The sequence below is a fragment of the Pagrus major genome, chromosome 18 (genome assembly GCF_040436345.1).
Source record: "Pagrus major chromosome 18, Pma_NU_1.0".
NCBI classification, from domain to species: domain Eukaryota; kingdom Metazoa; phylum Chordata; class Actinopteri; order Spariformes; family Sparidae; genus Pagrus; species Pagrus major.
This window is the reverse complement of record NC_133232.1, coordinates 29731341-29748556: the sequence shown is the minus strand read 5'-3', so window position 1 is coordinate 29748556 and position 17216 is coordinate 29731341. Positions and strand designations below refer to the sequence as shown.

General features: G+C 42.0%; 1 protein-coding gene across 1 annotated transcript in view; it reads right to left on the bottom strand.

Moving 5' to 3' along the window:
• The window catches only part of fgf13a (fibroblast growth factor 13a), a 53969-nt gene extending 36960 nt beyond the window's left edge, over positions 1-17009 (bottom strand). Inside the window, exon 1 of the mRNA XM_073487064.1 lies at positions 16880-17009. Within this exon, the coding sequence (XP_073343165.1) occupies positions 16880-17009 (130 nt within the window). The remainder of the gene's footprint in view (positions 1-16879) is intronic.
• Between the last annotated feature and the right edge of the window lie 207 nt (positions 17010-17216).

The following is a 17216-nucleotide window of genomic DNA, read 5'->3' as shown; positions in this document are numbered from 1 at the left end:
GAAAGACCCTAAATAACGAAAATCACTTTTATTCTCTTTCAAGTTATCCCTCCTCCATTAAGCAGAATACACCGAGGAAATGTGCTCTCGTCACAGTGAAGAGGGACATCTGGTATCAAAGAGAAATCAAGGAAGAGTGCTGCAGCCAAAATAAAGGAGCTCAGACTTTCAGAAAGTTTGTATTAATAACTCTGTGCTAATTATACCCCCGTCTAGCAAGAGCAGTCTTAGTCCCAGAATACAGTAAGTGAAGTGATGTTGTCCTACATATCCCTTCCAGTATGACACATCAAGGAATGGAGTGAGATTAAAGGCATCATCTCAGACACCAGCCGGCTTAAACTGCCTACTTAAGGGTGGAGACACAAAGGAGAGCTCTGAGATTGACACGAGAGCACAAGGTCACGCTTACTTCTTTTCTAAGAGTTGCTAACTTCGGACACATTCACGTCTTAAGTGATGGACGCTTCATAACAAGGGATGATGAAAGCACAAACCATGCTCTTCTTGAAGCTAAATTATAGCTTACATGCTGTTTCTGATTTAGAAATGAAAAGTAAAAGAGGTTCTAATGGAGATGAATTAAAAACGCTCATCCTCTCTTGTGCTGACTTGGTAAGAATAAACGGTGAGTCCTGTCTGGGTGTTTGGCAGCTTTCATCCACGTTTTGTAATAGACTCAGATTTTGGGCCATTAACCAGATGTCTGTCCTCAGAATAACCCCATCACATCCCTTGTCTGGCCTCAAGAATAACTATGAACATTATGTAACGAGGTCAAATGTGCAGTGCAGCAAAACGGGTGTGAACATTAATGAAGCTCATTTTAGTCCGGCTGCACACACTCTGGATTTCCCCTGCCACTGATCCCACTCCTTGCATGGAGGAGAAAAGTTCTTCATACAGTTAGTGTTGAATGGTCGTGTATGTTTTTCAACATCTGTGGGCAGGCACAACACTTGAAGTTAAAATGATTATATTTAGAAAATTATCAGAATGTGTGTAAACATGCCAGGATGGTTGCACGGTTCAGATTGGCACGGATTATCTCAGTATACTTAAAAGCCCGACGTGTCAGGTGGAACAGATCGACTAAGCTTGAAATGACACGACAGGAGACATGACTCTTATGGGAGTGGGTGGGTAAATAGGTCATGTTCCCTACCCAGCAAAGCGTTATCCCACTTTTCACTTTCAGTCCCTGGGCTTGTTAGTGAAGTCGGCACACAGACAAATCGATGGAAACATAATGACAATGGATGGTTGTGGCCCAGTGTTTGGACTATAACAGGTGGGAGGAGCTGTGCAGAGCTGATAGAGAACCCTGCAGAGGGGTGAGGGAAAAAGTAGGCCAAAACACAGAAGTGAAGCAGTAATGGCTCTCTGTGGTCCATCGTGGGCACATGATATGACATGCAACACTATCGCATAGTACATCGGACACCATCGGTCAATCATATTGAAGCCTGACAGGATGTTATATAATCCCTTTGCCTGCATTACATCATGGTGTGAAATGAATACCAGCCACCAGCCAAGTGCTTGTCATGATACTGGTATCGACAGTGCTGTGTCACAAAACAGTTTTTAATGTTTTTTTAACTGAAATAAAACTACTCAAAATAAAACTTCTAAATCTGGCCGAAATTTGACGACTGCGGGCCACATCTGGCCCAGAAGCAACCTCAGAGAGTGGCCCAGCATACATAATCTGATTATTTGACACTGTACATATAGACGGTATGTACATATGTCACCATATACATACATACAAAATTAATTTGTTAAAAATGTTTTAAGGAGGCTGCTGAATATGTCTGACCCATCTAAATCTCCTTATTTTAAATCCTGTCCAAGTAAATTTATAATTGAGTAGCCCTGTTCTAAATAATAAAACCAAACTGAAGTCTAAATTTTTATTCTTTCTCATTTTGGCTGTGAAAGGCTTCACAGTAAGGCTGCAGAATATTGGGGAAAAAAACTGACATTGCATAATTTGGACAAAAATATGAAAAAATACTGGATAAATACAAGAAATACAGGATTTACCAGATAACCTGAGTAGCTCAAAGGAAGGAGTCACCATGGTTACAACCACTGAGTGGCAATATTAATATTTATCAAGTGCTGCAATCTTAATGTTCAGCTTACACATCTAAAATGTGAAAGAGTTGAGTAAATTTGCCTTACTGGACATCACATGTCTGGCGATTGTACCTAAATGATATATTGTGCAGCCCAACTTACAGATATTAAAGGAGACCTTTTATGCTTTTCTGTTATTTTTCCTTTCCTCCAGTTAATACAGATTCTTGTGCATGTAAAAGATCTTGAAAATTAAAAAGGTCAAAATCCGCACCAACAGAAGCTCCTGTCTCCCCAACAGAAAACACTGCTCCTGAAACATGATTTCATGTCTGCACCATCGCTCATGTTCAGTTGGAACTCTGTTTTTCAGCAAAATACTGCTGTGGAGTCAGTTAAGTGAACATCATCCCTTTTGTTACTGTAGGTCATAATTGTATGAATTGGAAGTGATTATTTTGAAATGCTTGCTTATGTGGTGCATTCAAGGGCATAGATGCTCAGACAATAGATAGTTGAGTCAGCTGCTGGTAAGTAATTCATTCATGAGATACAGTAGATTCGTACAGTATATGACAAAAATGAGTTTTGCAGTTGTGCAGCCTTGTACATGGTTTGTATTTTCATGCAATTTGCAATTGTGTCTTTTCCAGAAAGGGCTGATAGAAACAGATTGACTTATGTTTAAGGTATCCACGCCCCACTGTGGCCAGTCAATTCCTCAAATCAGAAATCAGGGCTATTCTCAAAAGCAGTGCAGCATGGGGCGGCGAACAGTTAAATAGGAATGAACAGTGTGCAATATTCATGCATTCTTCAATCCTGCTGTCTTTATGAACCCATCAAAAAGGATGAAGAGGGATCCAAAAAATCCAAAGCCAACACAGCAGACGCCACACTGCAGTGTGTGTGTGTGTGTGTGTGTGTGTGTGTGTGTGTGTGTGTGTGTGTGTGTGTGTGTTGTGCAACCCTGGTGAGAGAAGGGATCTAGGGGATTCTGGGGGGGGATTCTGAGGTAGTTCTGCCTTCATCTCTGCAACAATTTATTGCCCGACTCACAAGTCCCACCTGTATTGTGTGTATCTGTGTGTGGGGAGGACTTGTATTGCTATCTTTGTGAGGAACAATTTCAGTTTTGAACCTTCGTAGTAAAGATATTTCTGCTTTGTGAGGACATTTTATCCATTCCTCACTACTTCAAAGGACCATTTGAAGGTTAACGCTTAAGCTCTAACCCAACGTTGAACTGATCATTTAGTTGAAATGGTTTAGGTAAGGTCAAAGGGCTAGAGAATGCATTATGTTAATGAGGATCCGCACAATTTGTTTGTGTGTACGCATGTGTGTGGCTGTGTGGCTGCGTTTGTAGAGATAAAACGTCATGTGTCTCTACTCAGACATCTCTACTTTTTTTTTTACCTCCTGCTGCCAGTCTGGCTTTTAATACAACCACTACATCTCTTAGACCTACTCCTGGAGCATCCACCTCTCCCATGTCGATCCTTATACTCAGTATCTCTAAGTTTCCTGTCATTTGGTCTAAGTCCAGACCAAATTGTTAGTTTTACGTTCAGTAGCAGTTTTAATGATTATAATTATTATTAGGGTTGTTCCAATCCCGAAACTAGAATCGGAAGACGCTCTGATTCAGTCGCAAAATGGTCGATCGGTTATCAGTGCGTACTTGAGTCTATGCACCGTTAAAACATAATTTATTAGTCCTGAATCAGGGCTGCTACTACACATGTATGCAGCTAAGAGATTTTTTTCTTCACAGAAGTTGCCAATATCTGTTAATGGCGACTTATGTTATTTGATGCTGACTTGATGTCAGCAAACCTATATTTGTTGATATTTGTTATTTGTTAGTTGTGTGACTGTCAAAATAGATAATAAAATAAAGTTCTATGGCTTTAATTCTCTGTATGTTTTCATTCATGTTTTACAAAGAGTTTAACCTGTGGCAAGCCGTTCCTTACAACATCGTGTAAAAGGATCTCATGGGCTATCAGCAGCACAAAAACAGACACATTTGACAGTGATTGTAAAGATGACAGTGAAAAGAGGTTTTTGAGAATTGGACATCGTGTTATCTCAGGTTTAGTGTGTTCTCGAAATGACCAATAGGGGTACAGTAACACAATGTCCCTCTTTCTCTCCGGGCTCCTCCTTCTGTCAGGCTCGACAGTCGCAACGACCGGCGTGGCATGGAGTAGGTCAGAGGTCATGCTTTAACATGATTGAGTGATTGCACTGAGCCCTCTGCTACCGATTGAAGGATCAGTGCAAATGACTGGAGCCCATATCATATTACTGAGGCTCAGTTCCCCAAGCTGCACAGCTGCTGTGGTATTTTGTGTCTGAAGACTCTGTAGGTTTACAAAAGTAGCAAACATGCAACTCATATTCGACAAGCCAAGTTTGTCTCAGATCTTTAGCACCCACTGTAGGAAGATAACCACTCCCGAATGTCTACGCATGACCTCTGATACGCACCACCATCCAGGGGTCAACTTGAGTGCTTGCATTTGATGAGATAACGTGACATATTAACCAATGCTTTGGCAGTCAGAAAGCACAGATTAGAGATGGGAGGCTGCGTGACACTGGCCTGTAGTGGTGATGGTTTACGTGTGATCATCAGTACAGCTGAAGGACTGCCTCCCTGTTTGCCTGATTGCTTACCCATTACATCATACTGAACATGCATCTGAGGCCTGTGACATGTACTCACACACACCAACAGAAAAGGGCCAGGAGTATTTTCACACGTTACATCGAAGGGACACTCATTTTATGACGACATGTAAGTAACATGTTTAATTTAGCACTCTGAAATATCCTTACCTGATGGAAACATACATTTTATTAACCTTTAGTCTGTCATTTTTGTCTTTCTTTATTTCCGATTGTGTGTATGTATGCATGTGTGTGTGTGCGTGTGTGTGTGTGTGTGTGTGTGTGTGTGAGAGAGAGAGAGAGAAAGAGAGGGGGGGGGAGAGCGACAGCTGTCAATATGCTGGCAGGGCCTGATGAGATGTGCGATGTCTAATTATCTCTCCAGCCAGTGGATTAGTGAGCTAACACTAATGGCTGCCATAAGGCGCACACACACACGCACACACACACAAAGCTAAACAATTCAGATGAGACAAACAAGTGCAACACCAGATAATTCTCCTAATGCAAACAGGATAGAAGTGAAAGGACTCAAAGGTCAGTTAGACGACAGCAGAAGGCACTGAGGCCAGGAGGAAACCGGTAAACTTCTGCTTACTCTGCCTTCATTGCTGCAGTTGTGTGTGTGTTTATATGTTGGCGTGCATCCTGCTGTGCCTCACAGGCACCTGACAGCTGGGGCTCAGCACTGCCACACACATGCAACACCTCTCTGTTGTTTATTCAGCCCAACGCACCGGCCTGCCCCGCTCGGTCGCTTGTATGCATGCTGTAAAATTAGATTTGGGCCTATGATAATCACTCACAGGCCTCGTGTTCACAGCATACTGATGCAAGACACCCGACTGAGGGTGTGTGTTTGTGCTTAGTGAACAAGGATGTACGACACAGGAGCGCGACACTCTGCTGGAGCTTGTTGGAGGTAAAAGGCACGTCACACAGGCCAATTGAGTTACCGACATCAGGGCTCATTTGACAAACACCTGCAGAGGGTAATGGAGGAGCACTGTACACCTTGGTGAACAGTAGGGCATGCTGGAGGGAGCTGATGAAGGTGAGAGGACTGCCAACCGGGGAGGCAAGAGAGAGCACTCTTTGGCAGTTGAAGAATTACCATTTCATCAACAGTATGCATTATTTATGTCTAACCCATCCATGCTCCTGGCACACACATTTTCAATGACCTTGAGCGATCGCACTGGGCCACTAATTATGGAGAGAATATGATATAATGCTTGAGAAGACTGCTCTGCATTAAAGTATTATCATGCTCAACCGTTTTCATTAAATATTAGCTTTTCCTGGTTGATACAAATCTTTTCTGGCAGATTATATTGCATTAGGAAAAGAACTCTGGGATGGATTCATGTGAGGATACTAATGCAAAGCCTAATTTGAGTGAGAGTGAGAGGTCTGAATTTTTGAACTATGACATGCACATGGCCGCCCACATTACAAAATAATCCACTTGCATTGTCACTCAGACGTGCTAAGATGTGCAGGGGTAAGCAAACAGATCAGGGATTTAAACATAAGACTTCGTAAGCATAAGTGCTGAATACTGCATAATCATTTTATTACAGTAGCTGCTGTTCCAAAGTTGGGGAGGAGATCGCGCAGCACACAGTTCACCGAGTAGGCATTAAATTGGCTGAGGCAACTGTTGATTACCCTGGACACTTTCCAGTCATTTAGCCACCACTGAGAGGGGAGTAAACAAACAATCTCTCCCCAGTGCAGCACACAAAAAATACAACCAAGAAAGGGAGACGCTGAAGACTGAATCTTTTTCTGGCTGGCACAGCATTTCAAAAGACTGCTGTTATAACTCTGATCCCAATCTTGACTAAAATGTTCTAAAAACACAAGCTTACAAACTTTTCTCCGACATCTGCCAGAGTCACTATGCAGTACATCCTCTGTATGCGGGGGACAGCACAACTTTTCTGGTCCTTAATCTGGGTTTCGTCAGGCTCCCTCCCCCGGAAGAGTCTTCTCTGGGGCTGGCAGGCGACATGATGGGGGAAATTGGGTGTCTGTATGAATTGTAGCCAACACTAGCCCTGGCCTGCAGGCTGGCGCATTACTTGGTGCCCCCTAAGATGAAACATGCAAGCACCCAAGATGATCCTCCAAATGTCTGTATGTGTCATAGCCAAACTGGCCATTTGTTCTCTGGGTCTCTGCTAATTTGGTTCTCCGGCGGTTCTGGTGTTTGCTTCACATAATTAGGAGGTCTATGGGACTTTGAAGGTCTTTAAATAGTCATAGAGTGCAATCTTTAGTGTCAGTTCTTTATTAATCAATTTAAATGGTCCAATCAGTATTTTATGGTATGAATTACTTTTGTAGGCTTTACCGACCACCATGCTTTTTGGAACAAATTGTCCAACCTGACAATGTCTCAACAGGAGACGTGCTCCCACTGATGGTAGTGGACAGTAGATAAATAGCTGGACCGTTGTCCTGACTGAGGAGTAGAGCCTGACCAATACTGGCCTATTGAGGCAGATGGAGATCACAACATGTGAGTGCTCGCCACACTGGCTGCTAGCTCCCTCAAGGATTTCAGGAGACTAGATATAAAGACAAAAAGTAGTTACCTTGCAAGGCAGCTGGATATTGAGAATCCATCTAACCAGGCTTCAAGCTGTGTGCTTTTGGGAAAACCACTGTGGTCAGGACCACTCAGCTTGCTATGAGGAACTACTGGCAGCTACAGGCGTGATTTAGATGTGACGAACAGCAAGAGAAGGAACTTTTCATTTGAAAACATTTCATTGAAAGAAGAGCAAAGATTGGCACTGAAGGCCTTTTTTTGACGGATAAGATGTTTTTGCTTCTCGACTGGCTTTCGCAAGAGTTAGATATACCGACTAGATACACTCATAGTGCTCCTCTACTACTTTATACTGTTCTTTGACCTGAATCCAATCATATGCCAAGTCATTTTTGAAAGCGCCTTGATACACCAAGCCGACATCAAAGAACTAGCAGCAACAAAGGCTGACTGTTGCATCACCTCGCCTCGCCTGTGTCTCGCCCATAAACCTGCACTTGAACCAACCGCAAACACTACAGCCAAACGGCCAACTAGCTCATACGTTCTGCGCCTGCGTGAGAGGAAATATCTCTCCATACCACCAGCAAGTGGAAGTCTGTATCAGTCATTCAAAAAGGGGAACTGGAAGACCGTTATAGTGATAAAGCAGCGTTTGCCTAATATTTTTAACACCACTCTAGCTAATATAGCCACTTCTAAGAAAACATGTCTGATAAAAAGTTGCAAATGTCACCGGCAAAAAGGTAGAGGTGAAAAATAGAGAGAAACAGCGCAAAATGTGGGGCAGCAGTGGTTTGCTGGTTCTGGTTTCACAGTCATTAAAGCTCTACTGTACGTAGGATTGAAAGATGAAGATCTTGGCATTACTGAGAATCAGTGGGAGAGGGCAACACATGGTTATGTAATTTATCTTTCAACAAAAATTTGAGCCATCAGAATAATTTTACAGATGCCATAGAGACATAAAAAGACCTACACATAGGTGCTTTACAAGATGGTCCTCAGATAACTTTTATTATTCACCACACTTTTTGTGGGGCAAGGTTGACCATACTCACAAATAACTTGCGAACACTTTTGGATCACGTCCCCTGGTTATTTTTATTTTCAGACAAATGCTTGGAGAGAGAGCACGAGGGTTTGTGTCGCAGCCGCCAAGCTCAGGGAGGATGTCGTGCTTACAGTGAAAATGACAGCAAGGTCACACAAAAGCAAAAGAGAAGAGAAGAAAAGAAAAGAGTATATCCGAGGATTGAAACTTTCTCTCACAGGAGCAGGGATATAACATGTATTCTACATAAAAGATTTAGTATTAGTTCACTGTTAATATATTACATCCATTTAACATTTAACAAGTTACACTAATTTGTGTGTATCTGTAATCTGTATCCTGGCAGCTGTCAGGAACCACTTTGGCCTCCCATTAATGTGGTGCCGACTCAGCAGTCCGCCTCATTGCCCCAATTAAAAAGCTTATCGCTTGTTTACTCTGAGGAAAGAGTACACGGTGCTGTGTGTCACAGTTACTGTAACCTGACTACTCTACTCATTGTTCCAGTTTAGCCCCGAGATTTAGAGCCAGTATGTAGTTAAACAGGAATCGTCCTGAATAAAACAATAATACGGCATATCCATTAGGGACTTAAACTGGGATTTGAGCGTCAAGCTGTGTCGGGGTTTGTCTTATCTGAGCCAGGCAGTGGGAGTGATGGGGGCTGTCTGTGCCCAGAGTAAAGCTGATAAAAGCACATGGAGGATAAATACACATGTTGCATTCGGCTGCGTGGAGTATAATATTAGTTCTGTTCTGTACCTACATCTTTTTTATTCCTCGGTATGCAGTAAAAAAAAAAAAAGATTTCAAGGACAATCAGTCGAGCAAAAGCAGAAAAGTTTTTAAAAAAAACTTAAAATGAAAGCAGTGGCTGGCATAGTGCAGATTTAGAATGAACATCCACAACATTCATTCACAACAAACCATCCTGCTCGTTTGCACCTTTTATTTCATTCTGTGTGGCTGTTGCGGAGTCTGCCATGATGGGGGGACCCCGGGTGTGGAGGCAAATAAGAAAGAAGTGCTAATTAAATAGACAATGATGGAATGTAATAGGCCTGGCAACTTTACTCTGCTTCACTACCCTGCCGGTCCCCAGAGTAGTTTCTCATTAATGTTGTCATACACACCCACTCCTGCTGTTTGTTTATGCCTTCAGTTTAAGCCCCTGAGAAGCCAGAAATGAACACAGTGTCAGCATTTCTGCCCAAATCTGAAGAAAGGAGTATTTAAAAAAAACTGTGTGTTTGTGTTTGTGTTTGTGTTTGTGCGGTGGGTATGATGTTAAAAGAGCATTTGTTCAGGTAGATGCCGACTATTACGATGAAAATGCATGCAAGGGTCGTGATTCTAGCACATTATCTTTCTCTTTCGTGCATGTGGGATTATTTCATATAGATATTGTCTCACTGTGGCTTTGATTCTCGCTCTTCTTTTTATCAAAAGGAATTAATGCTTATTCTTCAGGTGCACTCACTGTCCATCTGGTTAAGAGTTGGGGCTAAACTGAGGTCACGACAGGTAAGCACGGCAGAATTTACAGAGCTGATGTGACATTGACACTCTCCTGCCAGCCTGCTCTCTCCAGGCACCAAATCACATTATCATACACATTATTTATTCATGCATAGTCTATTTATGTATTGACTTAGACAAACAGAGTCGTTGCTTTCCTGCAGAAAGAAAGACTGCAGAGGAAAAGAAAGAAAACTAAACAAGCTGTTATTGAAGCAGGAGTGCATCCTGAGGCTGCATGTTTGTCTCTTGTCAACATTGCAGTAGTGTGCAGGACTCGGTGAGACACTGCAATGGGATACTCTGTTATAAGGAGCAATGCCGGCACCCTGCAATGTAATTGCGATGTGTTTGTGGTGAATCACCAACATGCATTTTACATCGGGTGTGGGAAATAGATGGGACTACTGCTCATTCCTGTCGCACCTCTACTTACATTTCTTGGCTGAGTAGACAGCAGATGAGTTATTTTGTCAATAAGGCTGAAACAGATTAGATAGTGGCCTGAATGTTCTCCAGCGCAGGGGCTGGACTTCATTCTGTCTGCGAGAGATATATCGTATTTCATTACATTGCTTTAGATAGTGCATCTTGGAGCTCACAGTTGGTTAATAGTGTAATAGGTTCATTGGTGGCTGTGATTACATCGAGTGGTGTAGCTTTTTAAACAAAGCTTTATATTGGCCCCCTTAGACTTTTGAACCACTGTTTCTCACAGTTAAGACGCCCTGCTCGCAACTGCAAAACCGTACAAAAACATATGCTTCATAAAGAATTGGTGGCAAATTGTTCAGTATGATGCAAGTTACAAATATCTGAAAGCTTTAGTGAAATGAATAGAAACGAAAGGCTGCCTGGAGGGTTGGAAATCAAACTAAACTGAGTCCCCAGTTACTGCAGCGGGACCACCAAATTATTGTCTGATAATAGCTTTTTTGGTTTTTTTTGTTTTTTTTTATTTAAATGTGTCTGAAAATACACATTAACATGGATTTAACATATTCATAAAGATAAGTAAATCAAAAAAAAATTGAATTTACACAACATTGATGATAGTCTACCCATAATTCCTCCTCATCTCAGCAAGCTCACCTTACCGTATGCCAAATCACTGTGCAGCACCCATCCATAATGGTGAACTAGTCAGCTGTCTATGCATTATTAAAGCTAATTGGCCACTTATCTGTGTTATTATCAAGTGTACGGACATAGTGTCTGGGCCACAGTGGATCGTTTTGTAACTTATCAAGTAAGAGGCCCTGACATACCCTCCACCTCAGGAACCAATGGAGAAACTGTAGAGGGTGAGGCTAATGCTGCTTACATTAGCAATGCTACAACTACTGCCTATTTGTTTATACATGGCACTATAGGCCGCCCTACATGTTATTGTAGGCCCAGTTTATAATGCAAAATAATTTTATATGGCAGTAGGGGGCCCAGCTCTGTCTCTCTATCAGCTTAAGAGTGAAAAACATTGAAGACCCCTGCTTTAATGGATAGGTTCACAACTTTTCAAATGCCCATATGAATATTTAAACAGGTTTTGCTTATAGTAATCATTCCTGTTAATCTCGACTACAACATCAATGATATCTGATATAGCTGATATCAGATAATATCAGCCAACTGATATAACGGTCCGGCTCTAAAATGAACCCCTTCGTCCTACTATCCTTGCATTACAGCGAAACAGGAAGAGAAAATGTTGTACTGAAATGACGATGATGATGTTGTTTCTTCCAAAGTTACAGACTGTTGAGTTTGATTACAGCGAGCAAAACCTGTTTCAGTGTTCAATTAGCACCTGACTGTTGCTTTAAGGCAGACTTTTAAAATGATAAACCTATTCTTTAAAGCTGCACTTGTCAAGATTGCTATTTATTGTAAAAATACTGTGACCTTTCATGCTTTTCAGAATAAACAGCATTTGGGCTTTGAGTTTTAGTCTTGACCTTTATAACATTCACCTGCACAGCCCCAGTCATTCCCAACCTTTTTAACATTTGTATGTATCTTGACGGTGTGGTGACTGTAAACATTCAAAAAGTAAGAGTGAAAATATGAATGTGTGTGAGACCAAGAGACAGAGTGTGTCTTTTTCTGAGAGAGAAAGAGCTTGAAAATGAGATGAGGATACTTGCTGAAGAGAAAAAAGCTGGAGGTGGTGAGTAATTTCTGATCATTTGTAGTTGTGCAATTCAAGAGCAGACAGTCTGTGACATTTTATTTCTGTGATGTGGTCAAAGTCGTTTCACATTTCAAGTTCCTGTAATTTAAGCCTTGCCAGTGTGAGGCAAAAAAAGCCTCTTGTACCAGTCATGGCCAGTGCAGACAGAGCAGAGGTAAAATATTTCTAATTAACAGCGAGTATTCCAGTTCAAATTTAGGGCTATAAACACACACCACTGGCTTATTAAATTATTAATTCCTTAGTTTATCTCACACAGTTGAAAACATACCACTCATGCCTTAACCTTCTGTGTTTACATCTCTATATGGATATCCATCTGTGTGTGTGTATATTGCATAGCCTGTAACTATAAACACAAAGTCTTGCAGCCGTCTGAATTATGGATGGGATATTGACACAGATCGGTCCCCTCGGGCACCATCTTTTATTTTTGCTGTGGAGAAACAGAACAGAGCCAAACAGAAACAGAAGCTGAGGAGACACGAGAGAGAGAGAGAGGAGGAGGAGGATTTGAGAATGAAGAGGAATCGAGAGGTGGTGATACAGATCGAGCCAAAGAGATGGAGAACTAACTGCCTGACTGACAGCAGGCGGCACACACACACACATCTGAGGATAAAGGAAGAAGTCCGGTGCTCTCTGCCTGTGTTCTTTTGCTCCCTGCAGCTCTAAAGAGATGAACTCATAGGAGGAGGAAGTGGGTGCTTTCAATTCCCTGTGGATGCCTCATTCGGTTGTAATTCAAGTATAAAAAATATGATAAATTAGAGGGATAACTATATATATATATGTATATATATATATATATATATATATATATATATATATATATATATATATATATATGATTTCCTAAATATCCCGACACGGCTGATTGCCTTCACCTCAGCTAAAAGGTTTAGAGGAGCTGCTAAACGTAACTGGCCATAGCAAATTAATTGTGCAGAAAATAACATAAAATAGCATATTTCACCACCAACAAAAAATGGGCTCTATGGAATAAAGTAGTGAGAGTGAGGCTGCATCTTATCCCGGGGCACATTTATGCAGAATTTACACTATTTTTTTTTAAACTGCCTGGCCTGTAAATCTAGTGTTATCATATTTGTTGAAATTGAATCTCTGTATCTGCTGTGCACACAGAGCAGCAGCTAACCTTCTATGGACTTGTGGAGGTAAATAGATATAATAACAAACGCTCACTGTGCAGAGCAAGTACATGCAGCATCTATATCATCTGAAACATGACGCATCATTAAAGGTCCCATATTGTAGAAAGTGAGATTTCCTGTCTTTGTTTGATTATATAGCAGGTTTAGGTGCTATATAAATATTGTGAAAGTGTCAAAATGCTCAGCCTTTATTGAGAAACTATAACTTCAAAAATGCCGTCAGAGCATTTGCTTCACCAGATGCTTCAGGACTGAAGGTTGTGATGTCTAAACTATACAGTCACTGCCCATAGCCATTCCCCCATAAGCATAATACAGGACCTGTAACAACATGTTTAATAAAACACCTACTGTCAGTGGCAATCAGTCCGTACAGGCTAATCCTGTATGTTTTCGATTATATGAATAATATATGTCATTGTGCTGTAATTTGGCTCACAGCAGTAGTCAGTGTTACTGGTATTACACAATGTTACACCAATTGCATTACTTGCCCACCACTCACAACATCGTTTTGCTTTTTTATCAATACTCAGTCAGTATGCTACAGTTATACACTAATGGTGTCTGCTCCACACAGCGCCAGCAGCAGTCACAGTTATCATGTGACAAGAGGAAGGAGAGTTGACTGACAAGAGGATGGCGCAAGATTTGTTGTCAAAGCTAAAAGCACGCCTGTTTGGCAATATTTTTGAAAACAAAATAAAAAACCTGATGCAAATAGAGAACCTGATAATGTTAATAAGGGAAAAGGAGTCGGTTACCTCACTGAGAAGTTGGAGGTGTGCAGCCTGTCTAACTGAGACTGCTCCATGTTTTATTACTCCCAGAGACCATATAAAACTACTCCCTGACATATTTCAAACCGACTCACTGTCAACAAAAAAATGACTGTTGTTTTGCTTGGTTTTGGTTGAACCACAGCGGTATGTGCTAAACTCACTGAACACATTGCATTTCATGTGACTATAGCCTACTTCAGAATAAAAAAGTCAACTCATGTTTTGCCAGTGAAATGCTTTTAATGTGAAGCTCGACAGTAGGAAATGTTTGCCTTAGCAGTAAATGAATACAGCATTCTACACAGCTTGTTTTCTTGTACGAAGCCTGGTGTAGTCGGTAATCCCGTTTTTGTTCAGGTTAATTAGCCAGTGGTTAATTAGCCAACTTAATCACCACGGCAACCCTAGCTGTAATATTATTTTCCCAAAAGTGTCTGATTTAATTGTAGAAAGTGTCCTTACTGCATCTGTCTATTATTCATTCTAAATGTAAATATGCACATGCACGTATCCAGGACACCCCCCCCTACTGATGTTCCTGTGTGCATGGATGAACTGATATGAAGTGGACTCACAAGGGGATCATCTGGGCTGCTACAGTCCAAGCCCCTGTGCTACTGATGTGTTGTTGTCAAGCATTTCTCCACTGACTTGTGAAACCAATATCTTGGTCTTTGTATCAGTCACCTCCGTGTAGTGCTGCTGGGATATGCATCAGAAGAACTAGCCTCAGAGGAAATGATACTGCAGATAACTGACTCTGTCAAAGCCTCGTTAGATCTTACCTTAATGTTTGTACCTTTTCAGAGCACTTGTCACTGTCAGCGCCTCACCCACAGCAGACACACTCCGGCATCTCAACTGAACAAACATCTTAGCAACGAGGCCTCATTGATTTTCTTTTGCTGCATGCAGTATAATAGCTGTCATTAACGGTCATTAATATAATCTAGCCACGTAGGGAAAACAGACCAGAGTTCCTGACTGAACAGTCTGTGCTGCAACACACAGAGACATACAAACTCTATTTAACATGTGGCGTTCAAGAATCTAGAATGCATAAAAATCCATGAAATTCATTAATAAGTGCAACACAAAGCAGCTTGAAGGTTGTTGCTATGGTAACAATGTGACGAGGATGACTTTCCTGCTCAGATCCTCGCAAATACATCCAAACATTCATGTTTTTCTTTTCAATTCGAATAGCATTTCTTTTCAACAAAGTAAAAATAAATACATCACAACATATCAAGTTGTGTTGAGGGTGTGTGTGTGTTATTCATACCTTTAGGCAGGAATATTAGCTTGTTGTGCGTTTCAAGGAGTCTGCACAGCCTGATTTACACACGGATCAACGCGGCCTCCATCCGCATCATGCATCAACATTAATGACGTCCTCATGAACAGCTTACGTAACAGCTGTAGTCTCCCCTCCTTCCTTTGTAAATTCAGTCACGTCCAACTGGAGCTGCAGCCAAACTGAATAATACATCTGTACTTTTCTAGCCAGACCTCCGCTACTATTCCACCTCTTTATCTCTCTCTCCCTCGCTCGCTTTCTCTCAAGGATAAGTGCATGTGCTTGAGCCCATCGGCACTTACACAGACACCCATCAACAGGTTCACTGACATCTGAGTGTGGAAATACTACACCAAACATGGCGCTCTTTTAGATACAACAGAAGGCAGAGCAACACATTGCAGAAAACATGAGTGAGATCATTCATATCTTACCTATGAGGAAGTCTGCAAAGGAAAGCAATTTCTACAATCTTAGCACTCTATTGCGGGAGGGGATGATAAATGAGGCAGTCAGAGAGCCTGAGTGCCAGACAGGGGCAGGGTAAGCATGCTTGGAACAGAAAGGGATTTTTTAAAATTTTTACTTTAATGCGTATCCTAACTGTACAAAGGCTGATAACATATACAGTACGCAGGCATGCTGCTGCAAGCTCTAAAGAAGGAAAGGGGAAACAGAGGTAGAGGAAAAGGTGAACAAGGTTGCAGAAGGAGAAGGAGTGATCTTAGGGAGGGAAGTAAGCGGGTAGGCTGCAGCCAGAAAGTCCATAGAGCCACAGGCAGAAGCATAGGACGCACAGGGAACATGAGGGGGAGAGGGGGAGGGTTGCTGACTTGCAGTCTCTAGCTGAGAAGATTACTATTTAGTCATGAATATGAAACATTTCAATCTCACATAGTCTTCAGGACAGGATGATAAAGGAGTTTCACCTTATTTGCCCCTTTGAGGCCAGTTGAAGTAGAAGTGAAATTGCCTAGTCATTGAACTCATTAAGGCAGCAGCTGCCTCCATCTATAACCCCTTTTTCTTTTTGCACTTTGTTTTGGTCTTTGCATGAGCCTCGGGGTGGCAATGACCGAGTTAATGGTTTGGGGAAGGGAGGGGTGGGCAGGAGCTACAGATGCTATGCTCCTCAGTCCAACATAAGGGGTTGTGCAGGCAGACACACATACACACACTCGTACAAACAGTCCGCACTGGACGGGAGCAGAGGGGAGCCCAGGGAGAGCTGCCCTCCTACAGGTTCTCTGCAAGCAAACATGCCCTAAGCATTCAGTTTTATACTATGCTCAGGCACTCACACCAGCTCCCACGCACACACACATTCATGCACAGACACACACATGCTAGAAAGGGGCAGAAACACACCAGATGCTCTCTAAAAAATGGGACAGGAATGAAAGAGAACTTAGTTTGGAGGGGAGGAGAACTATCAGTTCACACAGAATATGAGAGAGAGGGGAAAACAAGACGTGAGTGGGCAGGGGATACGAGGAGCATCGGCAAATCAAAACAAGGAGGGGGTGCGAACAAACCTTCGGGCTCTGCGCTCTCTTTGTGGACGGCTTGCTTCAGGGGGCAGCAGAAGATTTCGTGACACTTAGCACGAAAGGGGGACCCTTTACTCCTTATATCCGCAGAGTGGATGGAGTCCTGCCGTAACATAATGTACTCCTGGGTACCTGGGGCAGCGTCATCCTGGACTGCGGTGGTGCCATAACAGAATGAACTGGGGTTAGAAAGCTCACCACAAACGTAAAGTAAAATAAAACAATAACCACAGCAAAAACACAAGCCAGAATCACAGGCAAATAAAAACACAACACAACATTGGCAACAGCTATATAGCTTTAAATAACATTACTCAAGTTC